At 42.5% G+C, this 25351-nt stretch overlaps 1 protein-coding gene across 2 annotated transcripts; it reads left to right on the top strand.

Moving 5' to 3' along the window:
- The first annotated feature begins 323 nt into the window (after positions 1-323).
- Positions 324-24609, top strand: SLC35E2B (solute carrier family 35 member E2B). 2 transcript variants are annotated; one of them, XM_060759033.2, is made up of 9 exons: positions 324-415; positions 7061-7557; positions 9471-9606; positions 11108-11235; positions 13257-13377; positions 14725-14778; positions 16110-16182; positions 18870-19015; positions 22054-24609. In XM_060759033.2, exons 2-9 carry the CDS (start codon positions 7215-7217, stop codon positions 22301-22303), a joined length of 1251 nt encoding a protein of 416 aa, XP_060615016.2. In that variant the 5' UTR covers positions 324-415; positions 7061-7214; the 3' UTR covers positions 22304-24609. The 2 variants fall into 2 exon arrangements, with proteins under 2 accessions (XP_060615016.2, XP_067329055.1); XM_067472954.1 differs by lacking the exon at positions 324-415 and adding an exon at positions 3291-3416.
- The last annotated feature ends 742 nt before the right edge of the window (positions 24610-25351 follow it).

Genomic DNA, 25351 nt, shown 5'->3' on the forward strand with positions numbered 1-25351 from the left:
GAGAAAGGCCTATTTTCTCACTTTTCCAGTTCTGTGAGAAACCTACTTTCTCCCTTCTCCAGCTCTGCGAAAGGCAGGCATACTTTTGTACCCTACCATGACTTCCTTCCAGAGATGAAGAGACTAGCCCAAGACAAAAGGCCAAAATGAGGCCTGAATCAGGAGGAGGACATCTTGGGTCTGAGGGAGGCCTGACGTTGCCATGGTGACGGCGGCGCCAGCCGTTAAAATACAAAAAATACCTCGGGGGGACACGTCTGCGCATGCTCCGCCCTCCGTTCGGGAAGAGCCAATCAGAGGAGCCCTTCTGCGCATGTCAGCCTCTCTGTCTCTGTCTCCCCCCTTTCCTCGTTGTCAGTGGAAGCGTCCTCAGTCATGGCGGCGGAGGAGGAGGGCGAGACTAAGGCCAAAGCAGGTGGGTGTGTCGCCCTTGGAGCCTTGGGCCTGGCCTAACTTGGGCCTTCCCTCCAGTTGTGTTTTGGACTCCAACTCCCAGCATTCCTCACAGCCTCAGGCCCTTTCCTTTTCCCCCTCAGCCGCTTAAGCGGCTGAGGGGGAAAAGGAAGGGGCCTGAGGCTGTGAGGAATGCTGGGAGTTGGAGTCCAAAACACAACTGGAGGGTAGGCCCAAGTTGGCCTAGGCCTATTCTCTCTCTCTCTCTCTCTCTCTCTATCTATCTCTAGCTCTCTTATCTCTATCTATCTATCTCAGTGGTTCTCAACCTTGGGTCCCCAGATGTGTTTGGCCTACAACTCCCAGAAACCCCAGCCAGTTTACCAGCTGTTAGGATTTCTGGGAGTTGTAGGCCAAAAAAATCTGGGGACCCCAGGTTGAGAACCACTGATATCTCTTTCTATCTCTATCTATCTATCTATCTATCTCTATCTATCTATCTACCTATCTATCTCTATCTCTATCTAGCTATCTCTATCTATCTATTTCTATCTATTTCTATCTATCTCTATCTATCTCTATCTATCTAACTCTATCTCTACCCATCTATCTCTATGGGAGTTGTAGGCCAAAAAAATCTGGGGACCCCAGGTTGAGAACCACTGATATCTCTTTCTATCTCTATCTATCTATCTATCTATCTATCTATCTCTATCTATCTATCTACCTATCTATCTCTATCTCTATCTAGCTATCTCTATCTATCTATTTCTATCTATTTCTATCTATCTCTACCCATCTATCTCTATCTATCTCTATCTATCTATCTATCTATCTATCTATTTCTATCTATCTATCTCTATCTATCTCTATCTATCTCTATCTAGCTATCTATCTCTATCTCTCTCTATCTATCTATATCTATCTATCTATCTCTATCTATCTATCTCTATCTCTCTCTATCTCTATCTATCGATCTCTATCTATCGATCTCTATCTCTACCTATCTATCTCTATCTATTTTTATCTATCTATCTATCTCTATCTATCTATCTCTATCTCTATCTATCTATCTCTCTATCTCTATCTCTATCTATCTATCTCTATCTCTATCTATCTATCTATCTGATCTATTTTTCTATAAGTCTTAAGTCTGTCTCTCTCTGTTTGTGGGGTGAAGTGGCCCTCCTGTGAGGTGGGCTCGTTGCTAGGTGAAGTGGCCCTCTCTGACGTCACGGGGAAAGAAAGGGGACATCAGCAGGAGGGGAAAGGTTGGAAGGAAGGAAAAGGTCACAGACCAAAACAACAACAACTAGGCCTTTCTCAGAGCTGGAGAAAGGGGAAAGTAGGTTTCTCTCAAAGCTGGAAGAAAAGTAGGTCTTTCTCGGAGCTGGAGAAAGGAGAAAGTAGACTTTTCTCAGAGCTGGAGAAGGAAGAAAGTAGGTTTCTCTCAGAGCTGGAGAAGGAGGAAGGTAGGTTTCTCTCAGAGCTGGAGGAAAAGTAGGTCTTTCTCAGAGATGAAGAAGGGAGAAAGTAGACCTTTCTCAGAGCTGGAGATGGGAGAAAGTAGGTTTCTCTCAGAGCTGGAGCAAAAGTAGGTCTTTCTCAGAGATTAAGAGAGAAAGTAGGCCTTTGTCGGAGCTGGAGAAGGGAGAAAGTTGGCCTTTTACAGAGCTGGAGAAGGGAGAAAGCGAGCCTTTCTCATATTTGGAGAAGGGAGAAAGTGGGCCTTTCTCATATTTGGAGAAGGGAGAAAGTAGGCCTTGCGCAGAGCTGGAGTAGGGTGAAAGTAGGCTTTTTCTCAGAGCTGGAGAAGGGAGAAAGTAGGCTTTTTCTCAGAGCTGGAGCAGGGAGAAAGTAGGCCTTTCTCAGAGCTTGAGAAGAAAGAAAATAGGTGTTTCTCAGAGCTGGAGATGGGAGAAAGTTGGCCTTTCTCAGAACTGGAGAAGGGAGAAAGTTGGCCTTTCTCAGAGCTGGAGAAGGAAAAAAGTGAGCCTTTCTCATATTTGGAGAAGGGAGAAAGTAGGCCTTTCTCGGAGCTGGAGAAGGGAGAAAGTAGGTTTCTCTCAGAGCTGGAGAAGGTAGGCCTTTCTCAGAGCTGGAGAAGGGGGAAAGTGGGCATTTCTCAGAGCTGGAGAAGCGAGAAAGTTGGCCTTTCTCAGAGCTGGAGAAGGTAGGCCTTTCTCAGAGCTGGAGAAGGGGGAAAGTGGGCATTTCTCAGAGCTGGAGAAGCGAGAAAGTTGGCCTTTCTCAGAGCTGGAGAAGGGTGAAAGTTGGCCTTTCTCAGAGCTGGAGAAGGGAGAAAGTAGACCTTTCTCAGAGCTGGAGAAGGGAGAATGTAGGCCTTTCTCGGAGCTGGAGAAGGGAAAAAGTAGGCCTCGGAACTATAGAAGGGAGAAAACAGGCCATTTTCAAGGCTGGAAAAGGGAAAGCAGGTCTCAGCTGGAAATGGGAGGAACTAAGCCTTCCTCAGAGCTGGAGAAGAGAGAAAGACCTTTCTCAAAGCCGGAGAAGGGGAAAGGTAGGCTTTTTCTCAAGGCTGGAAAAGGGAGAAAGCAAGCCTCTTTAGAGCTAGAGAAGGGGGAAAGTAGGCCTTCTTCTCAGAGCTGGAGAAGAGAGAAAGTAGACCTTTCTTAGAACTAGAGAAGAGAGAAAGTAGACCTCTAAGAGCTGGAGAAGGGAGGAAGTAGGCAGGCAGCTGTCCCAACAACACTTGGGGCCATTTGTCAGATCTTTTGAATTCCCAGATCATCTTAGACATGGAAGCTGAGGACTTCTGGGAGTTGTAGTCTTAAAAATAGAAAAATAAACCCCTCTCTTTGCAACAGCCCTTGCCCACAGAAGCTTGGCCTTAACCTCTCTTTGGGTGTTCGTGCCTGGTTTGTTTTTGTTTGCACGGAAGAGGCACGTGCCTCCGAGAGACGTGGCGGCTGCTCAGTGGCTCCCCTTTCCAATAACTCTGTAAAAACAGGTTAAGGCAGCCCTTTCCCCCCTATCTATTTGTGTCCCACGGATGTCCAAAGGTAAATATATAATGATTTTATTGCTTAATTGACATGTCTTTTTGCTTGGTCGTTGAATCCGTGCAAAAGGGAGTTCCTGGAGATAAATCAGATTTTTTTTCCGGCCCTGTAACTCCCTCTGTCTATATACACACACACACACATACGTACACACAGATGCAAAGCTCTATTGTTATGATTATTTTGCAAACACGTCCGTGGCTTCATTCCAAAGGGCATTTGTGTTGGAAAGCCACGGAGGTTCGAAATCCTCGTTGCTTGAGGAGCTGAAAGGCAACGTGGCACATGGATGCAGAATGTATAATTGCCAGGTCTGTTGCCTAGGGAGGTAAAAACCAGTTTGAAATCACCCAGTTTGGCCAGTATTGCATCATAGATTGTATTGCTAATTGATTTTAACAACATGTGTTTGAATTGGACTTTTTTGTAGCAAGGTGCAAGAAAGTGGACGATATTTCCTTTAAGGAACTCCCTCTGAAAGTTTTGCTATGTGTATTTTGAGAAATATATATATACCGTATATACTCAAGTATAAGCCGACCCAAATATAAGCCGAGGCACCTAATTTTATCTCAAAAACACTGGGAAAACGTATTGATTCAAGTATAAGACGAGAGTGAGAAATGCATCCACGATGGGTCAATTTCAAAATAAAAATAGATATATATAATAAAAATAATAGAGTAAAATAATGAAAATGCAATAAAAACAGTAATAATAGAGTAAAATAATAAATGTAGTAATAATAGGGTAAAATACTGTAAATGTAATAATAATAATAATAATAATAATAATAAATGGAGTAAAATAATAAATGTAGTAATAATAGGGTAAAATACTGTAAATGTAATAATAATAATAATAAATGGAGTAAAATAATAAATGTAGTAATAATAGGGTAAAATACTGTAAATGTAATAATAATAATAATAAATGGAGTAAAATAATAAATGTAGTAATAATAGGGTAAAATACTGTAAATGTAATAATAATAATAATAAATGGAGTAAAATAATAAATGTAGTAATAATAGGGTAAAATACTGTAAATGTAATAATAATAATAATAATAAATGGAGTAAAATAAATGTAGTAATAATAGGGTAAAATACTGTAAATGTAATAATAATAATAATAATAATAAATGGAGTAAAATAATAAATGTAGTAATAATAGGGTAAAATACTGTAATTGAGACATCAATAGGCTAAATGTTTCTCAATATTTACATAAAACTGTCATTTAAGATAAGACTGTCTAACTCTTATTAAACCATTATTCTAACCACTTTCAATGTGAATGTACTTATTATTAAAATAATAAATATAATAATTTACTTTATTATTTTTATTATAAATATAATAAAAATAATAAAGCAAAATAATGAAAATGCAATAAAAACAGTAATAATAGAGTATAATAATAAATGTAGTAATAATAGGGTAAAGTACTGTAAATGTAATAATAATAATAATAATAGGGTAAAATACTGTAAATGTAATAATAATAATAATAATAATAATAATTAGATTAAAATAATAAATGGAATAATAATAATAGGGTAAAATACTGTAAATGTAATAATAATAATAATAATAATAAGATTAAAATAATAATAGGGTAAAATACTGTAAATGTAATAATAATAATAATAATAATAATAATAATAAGATTAAAATAATAATAGGGTAAAATACTGTAAATGTAATAATAATAATAATAATAATAGTAATAATAATAAATAGAATAAAATTATAAATGTAGTAATAATGGGTTAAAATACTGTAAATGTAATAATAATAATAAATAGAGTAAAATAATAAATGTAATAATTATAATAATAGGGTAAATACTGTAAATGTAATAATAATAATAGAGTAATAATAATAATAGGGTAAAATACTGTAAATGTAATAATAATAATAAATAGATTAAAATAATCAATGTGATAATAATAATAGGGTAAAATACTGTAAATGTAATAATAATAATAGAGCAAAATAATGTAAATATAATAATAATAGAGTAAAATAATAGATGTAATAAAATAATACTAATAGCAGAGTAAAAGAATAAATAACCTTGACTCGAGTATAAGCCGAGGGGAGCTTTTTCAGCCTAAAAAAAAGTGCTGAAAAACTAGGCTTATACTTGAGTATATACAGTAAATATATATATAGAGAGAGAGAGCGAAAGAGAGAGAGATTGAGAGAGAGTATTATATGTTATCTGTCATTTTGAACCATTTTGAACCTCAAACCATGAGGAATGATGGCTTAATAATAATAATAATAATAATAATGATAAATTTTATTTGTTACCTGTTGCTGTCGTCATCATTATTATTGTGTATACACACACACACACTATATATCACAATATAGTGATGTATAGTGCTGATATTGTACGGTGCTAATGGTATAATGTATTGTATATATACACACACAATACATTATACCATTAGTACAGTACAATATCAGCGCTATACACCACTCTATTGTACTATACAATTATATTGTAATATTATTAGTAATATTACATTTAATATAAAATATATAATTATAATGTCATATTATTAGTAGTAGTATTATACTGTGTTACATTATCTATATAAATAAAATTGTAATGTTCGTTTGTGGTTTTAACAGAACTCAAAAACCACTGGACAAATTGACACCAAATTTGGACACAAGACACCTAACAACCCAGTGTATGTCCTTCACTCAAAAAAATTGCTTTTGTCATTTGGGAGTTGTAGTTGCTGGGATTTATAGTTCACTTACAATAAAAGAGCATTCTGAACCCCACCAACGATGGAATTGAACCAAACTTGGCAGACAGAACTCACATGACCAACAGAAGATACTAAAAGGGTTTGGTGGGCAGTGTCCTTGGTTTTGGAGTTGTAGTTCACCTACATCCAGAGATCACTGTGGACTCAAACAATGATGGATCTGAACCAAACTTGGCACGGATACTTAAGATGCCTAAATGTGAACACTGGTTGAGTTTGGGGAAAACAGACGTTGACATTTCGGAGTTGACGTTGCTGGGATTTATATGGGCAGTGTCCTTTGGTTTTGGAGTTGTAGTTCACCTACATCCAGAGATCACTGTGGACTCAAACAATGATGGATCTGGACCAAACTCTACACGGATACTCAATCAAATGTAAACACTGGTGGAGTTTGGGGGAAATAGAATCTTGACACTTGGGAGTTGTAGTTGCTGGGATTTATAGTTCACCTAGAATCACAGAGCATTCTGAACCCCACCAGCGATAGAATTGGGCCACAGAATCGCTATGTGGGCCACAGCAACGTGTGGCAGGGGATGGCTAGTAATACTATAAATATTATATGTATATACAATATATTACCTTATATTATATATTAGCATAGCACAGGAGACAAGGTGGAACTGTTCCCTGGCCTTCCCTGGCTCTGAGGGTTGGTTCTCATCTCCATATCTAAGCCGAAGAACCGGCGTTCTTTGTAGACACCTCCAAGGTCATGTGGCCAGCATGACTGCATGGAGCGCTGTTACCTTCCTGCCAGAGCTGTACCTATTGATCTACTCACATTTGCATGTTTTCAAACCAATATTTGTTAGGTTTCTTAAATAAACTTCCCTTTTCCTTTGCAGGGAATGGGACTGTTTTCAACAGGAAGCACCCTAGGTTTCATACCTGCGAGGTGAGCTTTGGGAGACATCCTCAGCCTCGCCAAAAGAACTGACCGCAGCCCGTCCTTAGTGTGGTCGATGCTCGCAGAACCCAAGGCCGGTCTCATCCTCCAAGATGGCCACCGGCGGCCCGAGTCCGGACTGTCCCCTCCCGGATCCGAGCCTTGCCACTTTGGCTCTGCTCCCGGAAGAGAAGCATCCCAGAAGCAAAGGCCTCCAGCTGGGCTCCCTCTTCCACGGCCGGAGCGAGAGGTTTGTCTTGGCCCGGAGCGACAGCGTGCCCGAGGAGAACGTCCTGAAGATCACCATCACCGAGACCACTGTCATTGAGTCCGATCTGGGCATCTGGAACTCCCATGCGCTCGTCTACCTCACCTTGTGGTTCTTCTTCAGCTTTTGCACACTGTTCCTGAACAAGTACATTCTGTCGCTGCTGGAGGGGGAGCCAAGCATGCTGGGTAAGTATCCCCCCAACATCCCCCCCTCCCAATATAATATGGTATTTTTGCAGTTGCCAATCTTTCCTATGAGCTCAGGTTACACTTGACTACACTTTGTAGATTCGATTACATTATGTAACAGGATTTTTGTCCTGGGATATAATGCCTTTTCCTAATCTATCTATATATATAAAAATGCTCATGTCGTAATGAGTGACTTAAAAACAAAAGAACCAATGAACGAAATCATACTAAGTTTGGCAACAAAACATCTCACAAGACAAGGAGTGACCATCACTCAAAAAATGATGATTTTGTCATTTGGGAGATGTAGTTGCTGGGATTTATAGTTCACCTATAATCAAAGAGCATTCTAGACTCCACCAACAATAGAATTCAATCAAATTCGGCACACAGGACTCCCCTGACTAACAGAAAATACTAGGTTTGGTGGGTATTGACCTTGAGTTTTGGAGTTGTAGTTCACCTACATCTAGAGAGCACTGTGGACTCAAACAATGATGGATCTGGACCAAACTTGACAGGAATACTCAATATGCCCAAATATAAACACAGATGGAGTTTGGGGGAAATAGACCTTGACATTTGGGAGTTGTAGTTAATGGGATTTATAGTTCACCTACAATCAAGGAGCATTCTGAACCCCACCAATGACAGAATTGGGACAAACTTCCCACACAGAACCCCTATGACCAACAGAAAATACTGTGTTTTCTGATGGTTTTTGGCAACCCTTCTGACACCCCCTCGCAAACTACTCCCAGGGGTCCCAAACCCCAGGTTGAGAAATGCTGCCTTAAGGCCATCCAATCCAACTCCATTCAGCAGGGCAAAAAAACATGATCAAAGTCTTCCATGGGGCCAAGCCCAGACAACATATTACAACAAAATAAAACCAGAGCATAAACAATAAACAACATCATCAAATTACATTAAAAAACAGTCATAAAATAACTTTCCAATAAGCACAATCACAATAACAATGTACAAGATAAAAACAATTGTAAAACTCTAATGAGATAAAAATAGGAGCAAGTTATCTGCAGGGACCTAGTAAAAACATACATAGCTGTGAAGCTAAACTTCCCATGTGGAGGGCGTGTATTCCAGTGGGAAAAGCATTGAGGGGTACAATGGAGTCATATTGTGCACCTACTCCCCAAAGGCGCAGCGGAAGAGCCAGGTTTTAAGGTCCTTTTTGAATGTTTCTAGAGAAGGGCCTTTCCTGATCTCTCCAGTTAATGAGAGATCTTGTGCCCACAAGATGAGCATGTGAGATTGGTAGGGGTGAAAGGAGGGCCTCCCCCGAAGATCTAAGGGCCTGGATTAGTACGTGGAGAGAGATACGGTCACGAAGGTCGGCGGGTCCCAAACCGTTTAGGGCTTTGTAGGTGATGACCTGTACCTTGAATTGGGACCGGAAAAGAAACGGCAGCCAGTGGTGCTCCTTAAACATGGGAGTTGACCGCTCCCTGAAAGTCGCCCCAGTTATTAATCTGGCTGCCGAACGTTGGACAAGTTGTAATCTCCGGGCCGTCTTCAAGGGTAGCCCCACATAGAGCACATTACAGTACTGCAAAAACATGGAAAAAAGTATCTTTGTCTTTGCAGGATGTCCCTCCTGCTATAGCACATTTTGCAGTAGTTTTTCAGTTAATATTTCATCAAGTCTCAACCAATTCACGGGCCAGGTTTTAAGGTCCTTTTTTAATGATAATGATAACAATGTATTTCTTTATTATTTATTTATTGACTATATATACCACCCCTCCTAGCGGTTTTGACATAGCTCTCACATCAAGCAGAGACTGTGGGGCGTTGCCTTCTGTGAGCTGCGCTCTCGCTCTTATGTGCCTTGCTCGCCTAGTGCGCTGTCCATCCATTACGTTGGGCCTTTCCTTGTGGTCCAGGTGCCGTCCAGATGCTCTCCACCACGTTCATTGGCTGTGTCAAGATGTTTGTCCCCTGCTGCCTGTACCAGCACAAGGCCCGCCTCTCGTACCCGCCCAACTTCATCATGATCATGCTGTTTGTGGGACTGATGAGGTAAGGAGTGAGGTGCATGCTTATTTTCATTGATTTGTTTTGATATCAAATATCAAACTGCTGCTCTGGGCCGGAGTGAAGAGAGAGGGGGCCAGGAAGGCAGTCCCACCTTGTCTCCTGCGCTATACTAATAATATAATATATTGTATATACATATAATATTTATCATAATACAATATAATACTACTAATAATACAATATTATAATTATATATTTAATATAACATGTAGATCCTTCACTCAAAAAAAGTTGATTTTGTCATTTGGGAGTTGTACTTGCTGGGATTTATAGTTCACCTACAATCAAAGAGCATTCTGAACCCCACCAATGATGGAATTGAACCAAACTTGGCACACAGTTCTCCCATGACCAATAGAAAATACCGGAAGGGTTTGGTGGGCAGTGTCCTTTGGTTTGGGAGTTGTAGTTCACCTACATCCAGCGATCTCTGTGGACTCAAACAATGATGGATGTGGACCAAACTCTACACGAATACTCAATATACCCAAATGTGAGCACTGGTGGAGTTTGGGGAAAATAGAATCTTGACATTTGGGAGTTGTAGTTGCCGGGATTTATAGTTCACCTACAATCACAGAGCATTCTGAACCACACCAACGATGGAATTGGACCAAACCTCCCACACAGAACCCCCATGACCACCAGAGTGGGCCACAGCAACGTGTGGCAGGGGACGGCTAGTAGTCTATATAAATAAAAACGTAATGTTCATTTGTGGGATTAACAGAACTCAGAAACCACGGGACGAATTGATACAAAATTATGACACAATACACCTAAGAGTCCAACGAGTGTTCATCACCCCTAAAAATCCCCCCCCCAAAAAAAACCCTAGCAGAGCAGACTTAAAACCCCCCAAAATACACCATATATATACTTGCCCAAAACAGATCAACGGATTGGAGTAACTGTATTAAATTCCTAAAACGAGAACAAATACAAATGGTTATAAAAATAGAATAAAGGAATATCCCAGACAAGACTAAAGTTACATACAAAGAGGCATATATATTAGGAGAGAGATATAAGGAAAAAGAATTAATACCATGGGAAGCAATTTGGAAGTGATAAGGGAAAATGTATAAATGTGCTTTCATAGTGATGCTGGTCTCTCTTTTTTTCTTCATCACCATTGCTCTTTCTCTTCCCCTACATTCTTATACTCCTGCTTTGCTCATATGTGTATATATCTTGTAAGCCTCTCTGAGTTCCCTTTGGGATGAGAAGGGTGGCATATGAATGTCGCATATAAATAATAATAATAATAATAATAATAATAATAATCTTTATTTATACCTCGCCACCATCTCCCCAGTGGGGACTCAGAGCAGCTAACAAGGGGCCAAGCAAAAACAAAACAAATAAAACAAAAAAATAAAACAAATAAATAACACTAAAAACATAAATAAATATTAGATAGTATATATTTGTGATTTTCTTTATTATTATTATTAGAGCCTTAAGCGAGTTGTTATTTCAGGTTTGCCACGGTTGTCTTGGGCCTGGTTAGTCTGAAGAACGTGGCCGTGTCCTTCGCGGAGACGGTGAAAAGCTCGGCCCCCATCTTCACGGTGATCATGTCCCGCATGATATTGGGGGAATACACTGGTAAGCACCGCTGAAGAACCGTATGTGTCCGTCATATAGCCTAGAGCAGTCATTTCACATTCTTTGCCTCTGTTGCTGTCTCCAACAAACATGCATATATTAGGGCTGGGCAAAATTATTGTTAGTTATCATAAGTCGGATCAAAATCGTTACATTTGTACTTACGATGCGATATCCGACACGTAGACATGTCCTGCTGCAAAAATCTAAGATTTGAAACTTACCCAATACTTTTTTGTTTGAGTTTTGTAAACCTCGGAAGCATCCCAAAGTCATTTTCATTTTCAGCGCAAGCAAGCCAGGCAAAGCCAAAAAGGCTGCCATTCTGCTCTGGGCAAGAGTGAAGGGGGGTGGGCAGGGGACTATGCTAATTATTTTCAGCGCAAGCAAGCCAAGCAAAGCCAAAAGGGATGCCATTCTGCTCTGGGCAAGAGTGAAGGGGGGGGGGGGAGGGGACTATGCTAATTACTTTCAGCGCAAGCAAACCAAGCAAAGCCAAAAAGGGTGCCATTCTGCTCTGGGCAAGAGTGAAGGCGGAGGGCAGGGGAGTATGCTAATAATTTTCAGCACAAAGAAGCCAAGCAAAGCCAAAAAGGGTGCCATTCTGCTCTGGGCAAGAATAAAGGTTGGGGGAGGGGGACTATGTTAATAATTTTCAGCGCAAAGAAGCCAAGAAAAGCCAAAAAGGCTGCCATTCTGCTCTGGGCAAGAGTAAAGGTGCGGGGAGGGGGACTATGCTAATAATTTTCAGCGCAAGCAAGCCAAGCCAAGCCAAAAAGGCTGCCATTCTGCTCTGGGCAAGAGTGAAGGGGGGGGGAGGGGACTATGCTAATTTCTTTCAGCGCAAGCAAGCCAAGCCAAGCCAAAAAGGGTACCATTCAGCTCTGGGCAAGAGTGAAGGCGGAGGGCAGGGGAGTATGCTAATAATTTTCAGCGCAAAGAAGCCAAGCAAAGCCAAAAAGGCTGCCATTCTGTTCTGGGCAAGAGTGAAGGGGGGGAGGGGACTATGCTAATTACTTTCAGCGCAAGCAAACCAAGCAAAGCCAAAAAGGCTGCCATTCTGCTCTGGGCAAGAATAAAGGTGGGGGGAGGGGGACTATGCTAATAATTTTCAGCGCAAGCAAGCCAAGCAAAGCCAAAAAGGCTGCCATTCTGCTCTGGGCAAGAGTGAAGGGGGGGGAGGGGACTATGCTAATTACTTTCAGCGCAAGCAAGCCAAGCAAAGCCAAAAAGGGTACCATTCTGTTCTGGGCAAGAGTGAAGGGGGGGGGGCAGGGGACTGTGCTAATAATTTTCAGTGCAAGCAAGACAAGCAAAGCCAAAAAGGCTGCCATTCTGCTCTGGGCAAGAGCGAAGGGGGGTGGGGAGGGGACTGTGCTAATAATTTTCAGCGCAAGCAAGCTAAACAAAGCCAAAAAGGCTGCCATTCTGCTCTGGGCAAGAGTGAAAGGGGGGCTATGCTTATAATATAATATAATATAATATAATATAATGTAATACATGTATATAATATAATGTAATATATATTATAATGTAATACAATATAATACTAATACTAATAATATATTGTAATTATATATTTTATATTACATGTAATATTACTAATAACATTACAATATAATGGTATAATACAATATAGTATTATATAATACTGATATTGTACTATGCTAATAATATAATATATTGTGTGTGTGTGTGTGTGTATATATCTTGTAAGCTGCTCTGAGAAAGCACAGGATTCTGGGTAATGTAGTTTGGGAAGGCGAGGAGCCCTATGCCAGAGAATTCTAAAGGCCTTGGCCTGAACTACATTTCCCAGAATTCTGCTCAGCATCAGAAAGCCCCAATGAGAAGAGGGGAGAGACATCTGTATCCTGAATCAGGATGGAAGCACTCGCCTATATTAATTCATGTTGTTGTGTGACGGCCTTGTTGTGGCTGCTTTATTGCGAGAGCATTCAGTGTTGGTTTTGAGTGTTTTTCCCCCGGTTTCTCTGCCTTTTTGTCTCCGATGCACCTAGGTCTGTTGGTGAACCTCTCCCTCCTTCCCGTCATGGGGGGCCTTGCTCTCTGCACCGCGACCGAGCTCAGCTTCAATGTCCTGGGCTTTTCTGCAGCTTTGTCAACTAACATCATGGACTGGTATATCGATACAAATAACAATGTCATGTTCGTTTGTGGGATTGACAGAACTCCAAAACCACTGGGCGAATTGACACCAAATTTGGACACAAGACACCTCTCAGGCCAACGAGTGACCATCGCTCATAAAAACACTGTAAAACACGACAGAAGGGACTCAAAAAGGCCAAAAAAAACCAAAAATAAAAACAGCATTACAATGCACGTGCAAAACCACATATATATACACACAAACACACATATATACACACATATATGCATATATACACACAAAACACATACACAGAAAGGAGGGAGGAAGGAAGAGTAGAGAAGGAAGGAGGGAGAAAAAGAGAGAGAGAAGAAGGGAAAGAAGGAGGGAAGGAGAGAAGGAAGGGAAAAAAAGAAGGGTAGAGAATGAAGGGAGGAGAGAAGGAGGGAGAGAAAGAGGGAAGGAGAGAAGGAAGGAAAGAGAAGGGTAGAGAATGAAGGAAGGAGGGAGAGAAAGAAGGAAAGAGAAGGGTAGAGAAGGAAGGAAGGAGAGAAGGAGGGGGAGAAAGAGGGAAAGAAGGAGGGAAGGAGAGAAAGAAGGAAAGAGAGAAGGGTAGAGAAGGAAGGAAGGAGAGAAGGAGTGGGAGAAAGAGGGAAAGAAGGAGGGAAGGAGAGAAAGAAGGAAAGAGAGAAGGGTAGAGAAGGAAGGAAGGAGAGAAGGAGGGGGAGAAGGAGGGAAGGAGAGAAAGAAGGAAAGGGGTAGAGAAGGAAGTAGAGAAGGAGGGGGAGAAAGAGGGAAAGAAGGAGGGAAGGAAAGAAAGAAAGGTAGAAAAGGAAGGAGGGAAAGAAGGATGGAATGAGAGAAGGAAGGAAGGAAGGAAAGAAGGGTAGTGAAGGAGGGAAGGAGATAAAGAAGGAAAGAAAAGGGTAGAGAAGGAAGGAAGAAGAGAAGGAGGGAGAGAATGAAATAAAAAAGTGAAAGAGGGAAGAAAGGAAGGAGAGAAGGAACGAAAGAGAGAAAGAGGGAGGGATGGAGGGAAGGAAGGAAGGAGACAAGGAAGGATGGAACCAAAGAGCAAAGGAAGCGAGAAAAGAAACAGGTAGAGAAGAAAGAAAGAAGAAGGGAAAGAAAAAGAGGAAAGGAAGGAAAGAGGGAGGAAAGGAAGGAGAGAAAGAAAGAAGGAGAGAAAGAGGGAGGGAAGGTTGGCCACAGCAACGCGTGGCGGGGACAGCTAGTATGTATGTATGTATGTATGTATGTATGTATTTAATTAACTTTTCCATGTTATTGAATGTCAGCAATGGCCTCCCCTGCTTCTTCTTTTTCCTTCCCATTTAGGCTTAAAAATAAACGTGATTTCCTTTCCCTCCTTACAGCTTGCAGAACGTGTTCTCCAAAAAACTGCTCAGTGGAGACAAGTACCGTTTCTCGTAAGTTCCAGAAGCAGACTTGGTTGTCCCTGGTTTGATGGCTTGCTTTACGGCAGTGTTTCTCAACCCTGGGGGATCGGGGGGGGGGTGTTCAGAGGGGTCACCAAAAACCATCAGAAAACTCATATTTCTATGGGCTTAGGAACCCTTTTGGCAGAGAAGGCTGAGGAATCTCTCCATCTGTCCTTCTCTCCCTTTTTGGTATTGGTGAACTACAACTTCCAGAAATAATAATAATAATAATAATAATAATAATAATAATTCCACTTGTTTTTTGGTACTGGTTTGAGTCTTCTTTCCTTTTTGTCCCTTCCTCCCCTTTGTTGTTTGTCCTGTTTTTAAACAAATATTCAAAATAAAGATTATTTCAGAATTCAAAAACAGCCCCCGCCCTCCAAGACCCCATCAGTATTTAATGTTGGCCATGTAGGTCGTGTGCCAAGTTTGGTGCAGATCCATTGTGGGCTGCGTTCAGAGTGCTCTTTGATTGTAGGTGAACAATAAATCCCAGCAACTACAACGCCCAAATGTCAAGGTCTGTTTCCCCCAAAATTCCACCAGTGTTCACATTTGGGCATATTGAGTATTCGTACCAAGTTTGGTCCAAATTTATTATTGTTTGAGTCCACAGTGGATGGAGGTGAACTACAACTCCAAAACTCAAGGTCAATGCCCATCAAACTTTTCCAGTATTTTTTTTTGTCATGGGAGTTCTGTGTGCTGTATTTGGCCCAATTCTATCATTGGTGGGATTCAGAATGCTCTGATTGGAGGTGAACTATAAATCCCAGCAACTACAACTCCCAAATGTCAAGGTTTATTTTCCCCAAACTCCACCAGTGTTCACGTATGGGCATATTGAGTATTTGTGCCAAGTTTGGTCCTGAGCCATCATTGTTTGAGTCTACAGCACTCTTTGGGTATAGGTGAACTACAACTCCCAAACTCAAGGTCAATGCCCACCAAACCCGTCCAGTAGTTTTTATTCGTCATGGGAGTTCTGTGTGCCATGCTTGGTTCAATCCATCATTGGTGGAGTTCAGAATGCTCTTTGATTGGAGGTGAACTATAAATCCCAGCAACTACAACTCCCAAATGTCAAGGTCTATTTTCCCCAAACTCCACCAGTGTTCACGTATGGGCATATTGAGTATTTGTGCCAAGTTTGGTCCTGAGCCATCATTGTTTGAGTCCACAGTGATCTCTGGATAGAGGTGAACTACAACTCCCAAACTCCACCAGTGTTCACATTTGGGCAGATTGAGTATTCTGATGACATATGCAGGAGATTAAGACAGAAACGTAATGTCTTCTCCCCTCTGCTCTTACAGTGCACCAGAACTGCAGTTCTATACGAGCGCTGCCGCCGTCATCATGCTGATTCCAGCTTGGATCTTTTTCATGGTGAGAAAAGGGTCATGGGAAAACAAATCCCTGCCTTTGACTTATGCTTAAGCTTGCAAATAATCAGAAGCATCGTTGGCAAATGCAATCGGATCTTACCAAAGTTGCAGCCAGACCTTTGCAGACTCTGAAACAGTGGTTCTCAACCTTTCTAGCACCGTGACCCCTAAATATGGTTCCTCATGTTGTGGTGACCCCCAACCATTAAATTATTTTTGAGAGCGCGAGGCAGGCAAGGGAGGCTTTGTGTGAGGCCAGGCCTCACGCGAAGGAGCCCTCGCCTGGCTCTTGCCCTTGCCGACCGGCGAGAACACAAAGCAGGCGTGGGTGGCTTTGCGCGAGGACAGGTGTTGGGGTTCAGCCTCTGTGTGACCCTGTACCCGATTCTTTGATTGTATTTCCTTTTTTTAAAAATATAATTTTTATTGTGGTTTTCAGTGGTTGTACATCAACTCGGTGACAATCATTGACATAAACAGCATATCTTAAAAAATTGGGAGGGGGGGGTAGTAGGAAAGGGAGAAGGGGGAGAGGAATAGCGACCTAGCTCCTAGTGACAGGGGGGGGGGGGGGGGGGAGATGGGAACTGGGGAGATTAGGGAGGTGGCCCTTCTCTAATGGGGAAATAGGGGAAGGGAGCGGGGTGCATGTGGTATGGGATGTGAGACGTGGAGTGTGTTAGTATTTGTTAGTGTATTTTATTTACTCATTATTTCCCTCGTAGTTAGTTGTTACTAGTGTTATCTTCTTTGCTTTTCTTCTATTTTCATTTACTTATTTCCTTTGATACCATTTATGATTTTAGTTTCCTCCGAGATAAATTTTTGATTGGAGACCAGTCTGTTGTGTCAAGGTGTCCATATTCATTATATCCATTAGCTTTAGTCTCCAGTCATCTAGCTTGGGAATGTCCTGGCTTTTCCATTTAGATGCTAAGACTAATCTTGCTGCGGTAGCTATGTGGAATAAGAGTCTGTCTTTATTTATTTATTATTTATTTATTTACTTCATTTGTTGACCGCCGTTCTCAGCCCTAGGGCGACTCACGGCGGTGTACAACATATAAAAACACAGTTTACAATAAAGCAAAAGCACAACGAGATATCAACAACTATCAATAATACAACAATCAAATAATTACACTAAATCATCCGCGCCGCCTCATCGTAGAATCATAAGCCAATCTCGTAGTCCATATTCCATTCCAGTCGTCATTACCAATTGTTATAGCACTTAGTTAAACGCCTTCTCAAATAACCAAGTCTTTAGGCTCCTGCAGAATGACATAAGGGAGGGCGCCTGTCTGATGTCTACAGGGAGAGTGTCCCACAGTCGGGGGGCCACCACCGAGAAGGCCCTCTCTCTCGTCCCCGCCAGACGTGCCTGTGAGGCAGGTGGGATCGAGAGAAGGGCCTCCTCAGACGATCTCAAAGTCCTCGTGGGCTCATAGGCCAAGATGCGGTCAGACAGGTATTTTGAGCCGGAACCGTTTAGGGCTTTGTAGGCCAACACCAGCACCTTAAATTGGGCCCGGTAGCAGATCGGCAGCCAGTGGAGCTGGAACAACAAGGGCGTTGTGTGCTCCCTGCGTCCCGCTCCTGTTAGTAACATGGCTGCCGCGCGCTGGACTAGCCGAAGCTTCCGGGCCGTCTTCAAGGGCAGCCCCATGTAGAGAGCGTTGCAGTAGTCAAGGCAGGATGTGACCAGAGCTGAAATGTGGGTTGAATAGTGAAATTCCTACACACTTGGAAAATGAAAGTCAAAGTTCCCATGTGAACATTCATTCCGAAACAAGCGGAGAAGTTTCACTCCCTTGCGGAGAAGTTTCACTCCCTTGCAGAGAAGTTTCACTCCCTTGCGGAGAAGTTTCACTCCCTTGCGGAGAAGTTTCACTCCCTTGCGGAGAAGTTTCACTCCCTTGCGGAGAAGTTTCACTCCTTTTTCCTCCCAGCCTTAGTTCCCCAGAGAATCTGACACCTGGTCAGCCTAATGAGGGAAGGAGGGTGCAGATTCGGCAGAGCAGGGGAGAAGCACAAAGTTTACAGAGGTCAGAAAGATTGAGAGAAATGCAAACAAAAACTTCAGGTGTGTCTCGTAATAGATTTCTCTCCTTTAAGAGTGCCGGGTCTGAAGCTGCCTCCAGACCAGGCATCGTTCCACTTTCCAAGGGCATGCCTGTGGAGGCCTCCTGATTCAAGTGGCTGGGTTTCTCGTAGTTTCTCAAGTTGTTCCAAGCGCCGTTAGCTGGGAGCTAGCAGATTTCATGAATCATCAAGGGTAAATCATCGTTTGCTGTGTTTGCTGTGTTTTTTATGGACTCATTCATGTTGCTGATTTGCATGGTTTTTATTTATTTCTCATTTTTCCTCTGCTTTGCATTCAACGTTTTTTAGTAAAAAGGATTGTATTCCTGCAGTCAAGTGTGGTGGATTGTTGTCAAGAGGGTTGTTGTCGCAACACCAAGCCTCACGCAAAGGAACCCTCGCCTGGGTCGCGCCCTTGCCGGCCGGGGCAGGGACCAAAGCCTTGGGGGTGTGGCCAAAGGAGGTGTCCTCACGACCCCTCCGAAAGGGCCAAACGACCCCCTTGGGGGTCGCGACCCCCAGGTTGAGAACCGCTGCTCTGAAGGTGAGATCAGGACATCGGCACCTGTATTTATTTTTCTGTTTTGTTTCTTTATGTCTCAGGATGTGCCAGTGATTGGAAAGAGCGGGAGGAGCTTCCAGTACAACCAGGACATTGTTGTGCTGCTCCTCATCGACGGCGTGCTTTTCCATTTGCAAAGTGTCACGGCCTACGCCTTGATGGGCAAGATTTCTCCCGTGACGTTCAGGTACAAAACGCCATTCGGTTTCCGTATTTTTCTGCCGTTTTATCCCGAATTTAGTCTGTTGAAGATGAGGAATGGGGGGCACACCAAGGTGAGCAAGATCTCTCTTTAGATTATGACAAATTCCAGCTGTATCCCAGTTTAAAGTGCCAAACCAGAACAGGCACAAGGTATACTTCCTAACTTCCTGACTGTGAGAGCCGTTCAGCAGTGGAACTCTCTGCCCCGGAGTGTGGTGGAGGCTCCTTCTTTGGAAGCTTTTAAGCAGAGGCTGGATGGCCATCTGTCAGGGGTGCTTTGAATGCAATATTCCTGCTTCTTGGCAGAATGGGGTTGGACTGGATGATGGCCCAGGAGGTCTCTTCCAACTCTTTGATTCTATGATTCTATGATTCTATACGAATCTGAGCACACTGGGAGCGAAACTTAATCCACACTTGTAAATAATTCATCATCCCTTATTTTAATTGTAAACTGATAATGCAGGCTATCTGACCAACATAAACTTAGTATTTCAGAGCTCAGGGGCCATCCAGTCCAACCCCCTTCTGCCATGTAGGAAGAGCACAATCAAAGCACCCCTAGCAGATGGCCACCCAGCCTTTGTAGTAATAATACGGTAAAGGTAAAGGTTTCCCCTTGACCTGAAGTCTAGTTGTGTCCAACTCTGGGGCTTGGTGCTCATCTCCATTTCTAAGCCGAAGAGCCGGCGTTGTCCACAGACACCTCCAAGGTCATGTGGCCACTGGCATGACTGACCCTAATTCTTACCTTCCCACCGGAGTGGTCCCTGTTGATCTGCTTCCATTTGCAAACGAATACCTTGGATTAATGTTTCCTGGTTTTCTGGATTACATTAGAGAAGTGTGGATTTTGTTTTCATGGACTTTGCAGAACTTTACCCTGGACTATTTTGTCCCTGCTTGTATCCTTACCTAATTGGATTTACCTATTTCTTTAAAGTGCTTTTTTACTTTGCTGCTTTTTAATTATTTCCAATAAAAGGATTGTGTTCCTATTCAACGTGTGGTGTTTAAAGTCAGAGGGCTTTTCCTGTCCTGGAGTGCAACACTCTGGCATAGAGGTTGACCTCACACTTCTCACTATTTTGTTCCTGCTTATCTTCTTACCTAATTGGATTCACCTATTTCTTTAAAGTGCTTTTCCTGCCCAACACTCTCACACAGAGGTTTATCTCACACTACTCACTAATTTGTTCCTGCTTATCTTCTTACCTAATTGGATTTACCTATTTCTTTAAAGTGCTTTTTACTTTGCTGCTTTTTAATTATCTGCAATAAAAGGATTGATTTCCTATTCAACGTGTGGTGTTTAAAATCAGAGGGCTTTTCCTGTCCTGGAGTGCAACACTCTCACACAGAGGTTCACCTCACTATTTTTTTCCTGCTTATCTTCTTACCTAATTGGATTCACCTATTTCTTTAAAGTGCTTTTCCTGCCCAACACTCTCACACAGAGGTTTACCTCACACTACTCACTAATTTGTTCCTGCTTATCTTCTTACCTAATTGGATTTACCTATTTCTTTAAAGTGCTTTTTACTTTGCTGCTTTTTAATTACTTCCAGTAAAAGGATTGTTTTCCTATTCAACGTGTGGTGTTTAAAGTCAGAGGGTTTTTCCTGTCCTGGAGTGCAACACTCTCACACAGAGGTTCACACTCCTCACTATTTTGTTCCTGCTTATCTTCTTACCTAATTGGATTCACCTATTTCTTTAAAGTGCTTTTCCTGCCCAACACTCTCACACAGAGGTTTATCTCACACTCCTCACTATTTTGTTCCTGCTTATCTTCTTACCTAATTGGATTCACCTATTTCTTTAAAGTGCTTTTCCTGCCCAACACTCTCACACAGAGGTTTATCTCACATTACTCACTAATTTGTTCCTGCTTATCTTCTTACCTAATTGGATTTACCTATTTCTTTAAAGTGCTTTTCCTGCCCAACACTCTCACACAGAGGTTTATCTCACACTCCTCACTAATTTGTTCCTGCTTATCTTCTTACCTAATTGGATTCACCTATTTCTTTAAAGTGCTTTTCCTGCCCAACACTCTCACACAGAGGTTCATCTCACACTACTCACTAATTTGTTCCTGCTTATCTTCTTACCTAATTGGATTTACCTATTTCTTTAAAGTGCTTTTTACTTTGCTGCTTTTTAATTATCTCCAGTAAAAGGATTGTTTTCCTATTCAACGTGTGGTGTTTAAAGTCAGAGGGTTTTTCCTGTCCTGGAGTGCAACACTCTCACAAAGAGGTTCACACTCCTCACTATTTTGTTCCTGCTTATCTTCTTACCTAATTGGATTTACCTATTTCTTTAAAGTGCTTTTTTACTTTGCTGCTTTTTAATTATCTCCAATATAAGGATCATTTTCCTATTCAACGTGTGGTGTTTAAAGTCAGAGGGCTTTTCCTGTCCTGGAGTGCAACACTCTCACACAGAGGTTACCTCACACTCCTCACTATTTTGTTCCTGCTTATCTTCTTACCTAATTGGATTTACCTATTTTTTTTTTTTTACTTTGCTGCTTTTTAATTATTTCCAATATAAGGATTGTTTTCCTATTCAACGTGTGGTGTTTAAAGTCAGAGGGTTTTTCCTGTCCTGGAGTGCAACACTCTCACACAGAGGTTCACACTCCTCACTATTTTGTTCCTGCTTATCTTCTTACCTAATTGGATTTACCTATTTCTTTAAAGTGCGTTTTACTTTGCTGCTTTTTAATTATCTCCAATAAAAGGATTGTTTTCCTATTCAACGTGTGATGTTTAAAGTCAGAGGGCTTTTCCTGTCCTGGAGTGCAACACTCTCACAGAGGTTCACCTCACTATTTTGTTCCTGCTTATCTTCTTACCTAATTGGATTCACCTATTTCTTTAAAGTGCTTTTTTACTTTGCTGCTTTTTAATTATTTCCAGGGTCATTATTCCATGCGGGGTCTGACCAAAACAGAAGGGAGTGGGACCATGCCTTCCCCCATTCACTGACGCCATTTTCTCGTTCCTTCCTTAGCGTCGCCAGCACTGTCAAGCACGCTCTGTCCATCTGGCTCAGCATCATTGTGTTCGGCAACAAAATCACCAGCCTCTCGGCCATCGGAACGGTGCTCGTGACCGTGGGGGTCCTGCTCTATAACAAAGCCAAGCAGCACCAGCAGGCCACCATCCAGAGCTTAGCGGCCGCCTCCTCCCCACTCTCCCCGCAGATGGCCAGCAAAGACACGGAGCCGCTCATTCCAACAGATTTAAAGCCGTTCAAATGAGTCGGCCCTTGGAGGATGTTTCGCCATGAATGTTTTGGTTCCTGGAAGTGCTTCCTCTAGGAACTAGGAGAGCCAGGACCCCAACACACAGCAGGCTTTGCCATCCAGCAAAGAGCACTTTTGACAAATGTTGATGGCGCTTGCCTCCACGGGGCCAAAAAACCGTAGCAAGAGGATCACGATCCGACCAGCGAAAGGGAAGCGTAACCACTAGTGTGTCCCATTTGCTGCAAGACTCAGACAAATCGCCTCTAGGCATGGATACCACTGCCTTTCCCTATACCGATCCCTTCTCGAAGAGTTGCAATCCTGTGCACCGACCACTTGAAATGGTAAACGCAATACAATGCAATATGCTTCTGATCTGAATCGCGCAACGGGTTCTTAGGACCAGGATTGGGATTTTGCAAAATGGGATTTTGCAAAAGGAATAGCGACCGTTTTGCGATTGCAGTTTCCTGCAAGGAAGCAATAAACGAGGCTTTGGAAGTGTACGAAGCCCGTTCCCAGAAGAGTCCCTCTTTCAGACGTTTCAGTATGGCAGCCCTCTGTCCTCTGCTCTCTTACACTTGATCGTACGAGGGTTGAATGAAAAGTAATGCCTCCACCTTCGTTACTTGGGTTTGGATGAAAATATTTTAATAAATCAAACGCAGAAATAATTGTCTAAGGCTTTCATGGCTGGAATTGTTGTTGTAGGTTTCTTCGGACTATGTGGCCATGTTATAGAGGCACTCTGTCCTGACGTTTCGCCTGCATCTATGGCAAGCATCCTCAGAGATAGTGAGGTCTGTTGGAAGCAGGAAAAATGTGTTTATATATCTGTGGAATGACCAGGGTGAGACAAAGGAGTTTTTTCTGCTGGGGCTAGGTGTGAATGTTTCAGCTGATCACCTTGATCACCTTGAAATCCACAAGCATGTGGACAATTTCAACAGAAAGGGAGAAACCATGAAAATGAACAAAATCTACCAGTATTAAAAAACTTTAAAATTACAACAGCAAAACAACAGAGGGGAAACAAACAGGCACATAAAATCACTCTCAGCAAAAGATTCCCCCCAGGCACTTCCAAGCCATTGAACGCAAATCAAGGTGATCAGCTGAAAAACCTACAACAACCCAGTGGAGGCATTCCTTTTCACTTTAACCTCACAGCCGTTCAATGCTAAGACTTCCCGCCAAAATTGAACTGTAGAGGAGAGTCTACGGAACAAGCCAGTACCTGCTGCATACCAGTACGGCCATCTGTTGAGGAGTTACGAAGGTGGAGGCCTTACTTTTCACTTTAACAACACAGCCATTCAATGGTAAGGCTTCCTACCACAATGGAACTGTAGAGGAGAGTCTACAGAACAAGCCAGTACCAGCTGCTTACCATCTGTTGAGGAGTTACCAAGGTGGAGGCATTACTTTTCATTCAACCCTCGTACTAATGGGCCATCTAATGCAGGCAAGGGAAAACGAGCTTACCCTTACGGCCCCAAAAGAAGAACTCGTCAGCATCACCAACATAAATCTGGTGCAAAATATTTGACCCGAATTGGCTGAAGTACGTCATCCAGCTTTGTTTTGAAGCCGTCCAGAGGGACTTGCGCTTCTAGGTGGATACTGGGTCCTCCAGGCACTATGTCTTTCCTGCAAGTATCGCTATCCACAGCTGTTGCAGGCAACTACATAACCCACTCGCCATCCATTCCAGCAGGATTAAGTTGTAAACAGAACAGGGATTTGGGTCTTCCCTGCCAAAGACCGTTTTGTTTTGTCCTGTGCGTTTAGTTTCTCGAAAGTCGAGCTCCGAGAACTTTTTCCGTAGCTAAATAGAGAGAGCTAGTTCCTGCTCATTCTTTCCTCCAACTAGTATTTGGTCCTATTGGCAAACCACTTTCTCTGCAAACCACCCCAGAGAGCTACCAGAAGGTTGGGTTGCTGTGAGTTTTCCGGGCTGCACGGCCATGTTCCAGAAGCACCTTCCACAGATATGTAAACCCAACTTGACCTCACAACTTCTGAAGATGCCTGCCATAGATGTGGGCGAAACTTCAGGAGAGAATGCTTCTGGAACATGGCCATGTAGCCCAGAAAACTCACAACAACCTAATGATTCTGGCCGTGAAAGCCTTCGACAATATGCCAGAAGGTTGTGTGCTATCCACTTTCTCCCCACCCCGTTTCTGCCTTTTGTCGGATTTGTTGTGCCCCGAAAGGCAGATAGTTGTTAACTTTGTTGTTGTTGTTTTTCTACAAAAGCAAAGTTGAGATTTTTTTTTCCGGTCTACCACAATAATAAAATTGGGCTACTTCTAGGTGTAGTTGTGGAAGTCTGAATTCTGGGTTGTTGTGCGAGTTTTCCAGGCTGTATGGCTGTGCTCCAGAAGCATTCTCTCCTGACGTTTCGCCCACATCTATGGCAGGCATCCTCAGAGGTGGCAAAGTCTGTTGGAAACTAAGCAAGAGAGGTTTATATGTCTGTGGAAGGTCCAGGGTGGGGGAAAGAACTCTTGTCTGTTGGAATGTTGTCATTCGCCACCTTGATTATTTATTTATTTATTTACAGCTTTTCTCTTCCGCCCTTCTCCTCACCCCATAGGGGACTCAGGGCGGATTACAGTGTACACATATATGGCAAACATTCAATGCCCATTTTTGACATACAAATATATACAGACATACACAGAGGCTATTTAATTTTTTCTGGCCGTGCGACGCTGATGAAGCACTTCCGCATTCCCCGCATGCTTCCCCGCTGGAACGCTTTGCTGGAGTCTTCTTTATGGCCTCATAAATCAGTTAATTTAGCCTCCCCACACTTTAAGGTGGTACCTTATTTTCCTACTTGACAGATGCAACTGTCTTTCGGGTTGCAAAGGTCGACAACAGGCTACACACAATTGGTTGGAAACCCACTCCAACCCGGGCTGGCTTCGAACTCATGACCTTTTGGTCAGAGTGATCTTAATGCAGCTGACACTCAGCCAGCTGCGCCACAATCCCGGTTAACATTGCAAAGCCTTGCAGCTTCAAAACCTGGCTGAGTCCTGCCTCGGG

Source organism: Anolis sagrei, chromosome 13, assembly GCF_037176765.1.
Source record: "Anolis sagrei isolate rAnoSag1 chromosome 13, rAnoSag1.mat, whole genome shotgun sequence".
NCBI lineage: Eukaryota > Metazoa > Chordata > Lepidosauria > Squamata > Dactyloidae > Anolis > Anolis sagrei.